Source organism: Limanda limanda, chromosome 4, assembly GCF_963576545.1.
Source record: "Limanda limanda chromosome 4, fLimLim1.1, whole genome shotgun sequence".
Classification (NCBI taxonomy): Eukaryota; Metazoa; Chordata; class Actinopteri; order Pleuronectiformes; family Pleuronectidae; genus Limanda; species Limanda limanda.
In genome coordinates this window covers 14,886,685-14,891,468 of record NC_083639.1, presented here as the reverse complement: position 1 = coordinate 14,891,468, position 4,784 = coordinate 14,886,685, and the positions used below count along the sequence as shown (strand labels likewise).

Below are 4,784 nucleotides of genomic sequence, written 5' to 3'. Positions count from 1 at the left end.
TACCTTAAGGTGCTTTATAAGGCTGTTTGGCCTCCCATGGTCACTTTTGCAAAGAAAACACTTCATTAGTTGACACTAACGCACCATTCTTGCCCGCAGCTCTGCAACTCTGGGAGTTTCCTTTGTTTCCCCAACATCAATGTTGTAAATGGTTGTTTGGAGAAAAGTGAAAAAGTTGGCCAAGGAAGAGCTGTAAGAGGTACCAAAGACGTAATGGGCCTTAAAGAGTTCGTCTAGGGCTCCCACTGAACCTGTTGCCTTACATGGAAGCGCATACTTGTCAATCACAATAAAGAAGGTGTGAATGCTGCTTCTTGCAGGACCCTGAGCGAGGAGGTAGGGCTGGCTGCTTTGGCTGATGTTATCCAGGTGCTGCTGTACACTGGTTCCAGCCTACAACCAAACAAACATTGAACAGCAATACTTAGTGACCAACCACTCACAACAGATCACTGTGCATGAAACTGAGGTGATGAAAACTATATTTTAACAACTGTTCAGCATACTTTTATGAATCTGATGAGGTGTTCCACAGCCTGACATGCCGACACCTTCCCCGGCCTCTTCCTTCCCTGTGCAGATGGTGGTAGGAGATGGAGGAGCAGCAATATAGCAGACATGTCACTGTCCCAGCCTACAGACCAACAGACATTAGCATTAAGATAAGACAAGATAAGATTTACTTGTCAGATACATCTTTATACATAGCACAATGCACAGTGAAATGTCTTATTGTGCCTATTTCCAGAAATAATCAAACAAAAAGACACAGTGTAATATATAAGAATGTAAGATATGTAAAATATGAAATATTTACGCCACATGTACATTTAATTGGCATAATTACAAAAAAATAGCAATTAAAACCAGTCCCAGTCATACCATTCTCAATTTCAGCAGTTGACTCAGCATTGCGCGTTAAATCCAAGACCTCTCTGGTCGGTACCAGTCCATGGCTTTCTGTTTTCACTTTTGTTTTCAGATTAGTGGCCCACTTTTCCAGGAATTTGTTGGCTGTGGCCTCCCCAAACAGCAGTCTGAAATCTTGTTCTATCTGTAATGCAAAAATACAGTGCAAAGAAAGGAGTGATGAGACACACTGCATGTGTGATGCCCACATTTCTGGACTGTTTCTGGGGAAACTTAATTTTGCCGCTTTCTCATTTTGAACAACTGGAGATGTCTTACCAGTCCAGGTGTGTCTAGAAATCTCGGGAAGACTGAGAACACATCCCCTGCTCTCTTCTCATTGCTGACCATTGACTGACGATAAATGAAGGTAGCTTTCATCTTGTCACGGATGGTGTCTTCATCAGCAGAGTGTCTCAAAACGGCAATAGCTGCTTCCACATCCTCATCAGATAACACTTTATCAGCAGTGAAGGGTCTGGGTTGAACACGGCTTGGCCCACCAACTTCAAAGACAAAACACAAGTTCATTGACTCCTGCCTACACAATTCAGCAATATCATATGTAACTAGGGCTGTCACAATTATGAATTTTTAGTTGACGAATAACTGCCATACAAATAATTGTGTTTAACTGTTTTAGTCTTTTTCTGCTTGTCAGTCTTTTGCAGCATTTCTTTAAATACTGGATTTTTCAACCGTATTTAACGGCTGTATTTCTTTAGCTACACCACGTTAAACTGTCTGTTAACGTGCACCATCTATATTTAGACACTCATCTGATTGAATGACATGATGTCATTTAAAGAGGGCCAATCAAACCTTAGATGGTGGGAAACTACATGGAAATAGTGATGAAGGGATGAAAATCTGACATTTCTTTTAGTTTCATCCTGCGTTTTTTGTAACGATGAATGAAACAATTATGACAACTATGCATAATAATTGCGATCATTCAAGTTATTGATAACTGTGACAAGCCTGTATTTAATTGAACTTACTTTTGGGAGATTTGCTCACAGACACACCTCTTTCCTCTGCACTTTTTCGTTGGATGGTTTTCAACCGCCATGCAAGGTATCCGGACCCACTCTCTGGGTCGTAGTAATGTTCCTACATGTAATTAAAATACACACAGACTGACTATACTGTCAACAAAGGGCAATTATGTGTTTAACGCAGTGAGGACCTTTTTACTTACATATCCATGCTGTGAATATGGGTCCTCCAGATATGGAAATAGAGCAACTATCCCCTGCGCATACAACACTTTGACACTTTTGGGGGGGGATGTCCTAACGTATGAAATCAATGATTACAGTCACTCAACTGGGCACAATTAACAACAATACAGATACTAAAAATGTTTCTATAGCCTACATGTCTGATTCTTACCCATGTGTTTTTGTCATCTCAGCAGTGAGAATGTTAATCATCTGTCTTCTGGTGCCATCTTTCAGTGATTTTATTTTTGCATACTCTTGCATGATTTTTTCACCACCAGGCTTTGTTGTTAGGATTTTTTCAATCAACTTGAATGGAAACAAAATATGCAGTCAGAAATTTTGAAACCAAATGTACAACTGGAAAATGATAACATAAAAACATTCCCCATCAAATGGAACAATATCCAGATTAGACTTAACAATGCCCACTACTCACCGCTTTCGCCCCACAGTTAATGTGGCATGGCTTTTTAGGCTGACTTCCTTCGACAGCAGCTGCTTCTTCAGGAGGGTCCCACATTGTGACGTTCAGAATGATAGTATCGTCAGATGCTGCTGAGCATGATGATGATGTTGATGATAGAGAGGCATCTGTGTATAAAGAATATGAACAAAACAGACGTATATTAAATGGAGCTGTTATTACTCATGTCCCAACCCTAAAGTTTAATATGAACACATATGTGAATGGTCAGTGATTACCTAGTTCTTCTTTGCTCAACATGACTTTGAAGGTTCCAGGTGACTCATTCACTATTTCTTCAAAGACTTCTCCATCAACTTCTGTGTCGGATTTGTCAAACACCTTCAAGTCTGGTTGCATGCCTTCCGGTATGTTAAATTTTAGGCACACTGAAGTAAATGAAAAGAAAAAGGATATGATATCAATTGTAACAAACTGGAAAGACAATTTCCTTATGATGAGAATCAAAACATCAACTAAGTAGAGGGAGTGTCATGTCCTCACAAAATGCTGTTGAGATGAAACTTAAGTCAATAGGTCATACCCATCCATTTTATGGCACATCAGAAACAATTAGCAACTCAAGTAGTTTAGAAAGAATGTTTTTAAGATGAATTAGGTGTATTAACCAAGAAAAAAGTTGTGATTTTATTTTATCCTGATGTACTCACTAACCTTCTTTCATGAAAGAGTCGAATGTTAGGTCAGACAGCCTAACATACTTCTGCTCCCCATCAAACAATACACGCAGCAGCATATCCTATTAAAATAAACAAAGGGAAAAAATGACAACCGAGAAAAAGCTGTTAAACAGTTACCTTTAATGATAAAATTAAAATTAATGTATAGGACTATATTGTTCCATAACCTTAACCTACTTACCAGCTATTGGTCCACTTTGATTGCAATTACTGTGAACAACAAGACAAAGATAATATAGTTAAATTGAGATTAACAAATCCATAATGCTATCAATTAACTAAATTGGATTCTCTCATAATTTTGAGAGAATATAGTTGGGGATCCTAAGTCAAATGGATCATTCTGGTGCACTCTGACAGCAAAATTGAATAGTCTATGACAGACAAAATAGTTGATTTTAAGTCCATTGGGTAGTAGAACAGAAGGACGTAAAATGTTTATAGCTTAGTGTGAGTATAAGAGGACCTCTTAATCATATTTAACTGGGAAATGAAATGCTCAAAATTGTCCAGTTCCGCTCATGAGATTAAAAATAAATTCATTTTAACTCATTCCGAATAGTTTCTGAACTGTCCATGCTGTGTGGACGGAGCCTTGGCCGGGCATCTCCCTCTCTTCCTCTGGCTCTTGCTCTGCTTCTCTTCTCTTCTCCCCCCCCCCCCCTCAGAGAGCCCGGTGGTCTCCTCTGCGCGCAGCCTTCCTCACGTGTCCCACACGTGAGGAAGGCGTAGCATGCTTCAAGCTAATTAGCGATTAGCATGCTAATAAACCATGGGTAAAACGCTACATAACACAAGCACCGTGCATTAATACATAGTTAACATGTTTGCTACATACTGAAGGTGCATCTTATGAGCACATGTCGAACTTATTTACTGTTAGTTAGCAGTAGGCTGTTGCTCTGCATGGTAGTATTCTTCAAGCTAATTCGCGATTAGCATGCTAATAAACAGTGAGGTAAAACCATGGGTCAAACGCTACATAACACAAGCATCGTGCATTAATACATAGGTAACATGTTAGCTACATACTGAAGGTGCATCTTATGAGCACATGTCGAACTTATTTACTGTTAGTTAGCAGTAGGCTGTTGCATACTCGACCGTGTCATCTAATAGAGGGCTATATGTTCACAACACGTCCTCAATCAACATCTATGAAAGTATAAAACTGTTTAGTTGAAAAACAATCCTTAAACGATGTTGCGAACACGGGAATGTTAACGTTACTTACCTGACCGCCTCACCTCTTCAGACTGTCTCCACTCCAGCAGTGACGTCACGTAGACTGGCGCGTAATCATCACTCTGTAGAGTTAAATTTTTCACTGCATGTCTCCAGAATTTTACACTGACTTTTAACTCTACACTCAGAGTGGATTTACTCTGCATATAGTTGTAAATACTCCATCTAGGTTAAAAAAGGTTGACTCTGACATTTTGACACTCGGTTTTTTACTGTGTATCTTCTGAGGCAAGACAGCAA

The 4,784-nt window shown here is 39.4% G+C and overlaps 1 protein-coding gene and 1 long non-coding RNA gene across 2 annotated transcripts; both read right to left on the bottom strand.

The window, feature by feature from the left end:
* Positions 1-2,173, bottom strand: LOC133000661 (uncharacterized). The gene is made up of 6 exons (XM_061070614.1): positions 2,111-2,173; positions 1,911-2,022; positions 1,189-1,415; positions 883-1,054; positions 507-634; positions 1-393 (listed from the first exon to the last, which is right to left on the bottom strand). The coding sequence occupies exons 3-6, from the start codon at positions 1,288-1,290 to the stop codon at positions 76-78; spliced, it is 720 nt and encodes a 239-aa protein (XP_060926597.1). The 5' UTR covers positions 1,291-1,415; positions 1,911-2,022; positions 2,111-2,173; the 3' UTR covers positions 1-75.
* Positions 2,174-2,349: 176 nt separating this feature from the next.
* LOC132999341 (uncharacterized) lies at positions 2,350-3,514 on the bottom strand. The gene is made up of 5 exons (XR_009678150.1): positions 3,481-3,514; positions 3,274-3,358; positions 2,838-2,987; positions 2,572-2,726; positions 2,350-2,441 (listed from the first exon to the last, which is right to left on the bottom strand). It is a non-coding gene; the product is annotated as an uncharacterized LOC132999341 (long non-coding RNA).
* Between the last annotated feature and the right edge of the window lie 1,270 nt (positions 3,515-4,784).

Coding starts and splice junctions, on each gene's coding strand:
- LOC133000661 (XM_061070614.1), bottom strand. CDS start 1,290: ATGAAAGCTACCTTCATTTATCGTCAGTCAATGGTCAGCAATGAGAAG. Junction 1,055..1,188: donor TTCTAGACACACCTGGACTG/GTAAGACATCTC, acceptor TTTGCATTACAG/ATAGAACAAGATTTCAGACT. Junction 394..506: donor ACCTCATCAGATTCATAAAA/GTATGCTGAACA, acceptor GTTTGGTTGTAG/GCTGGAACCAGTGTACAGCA.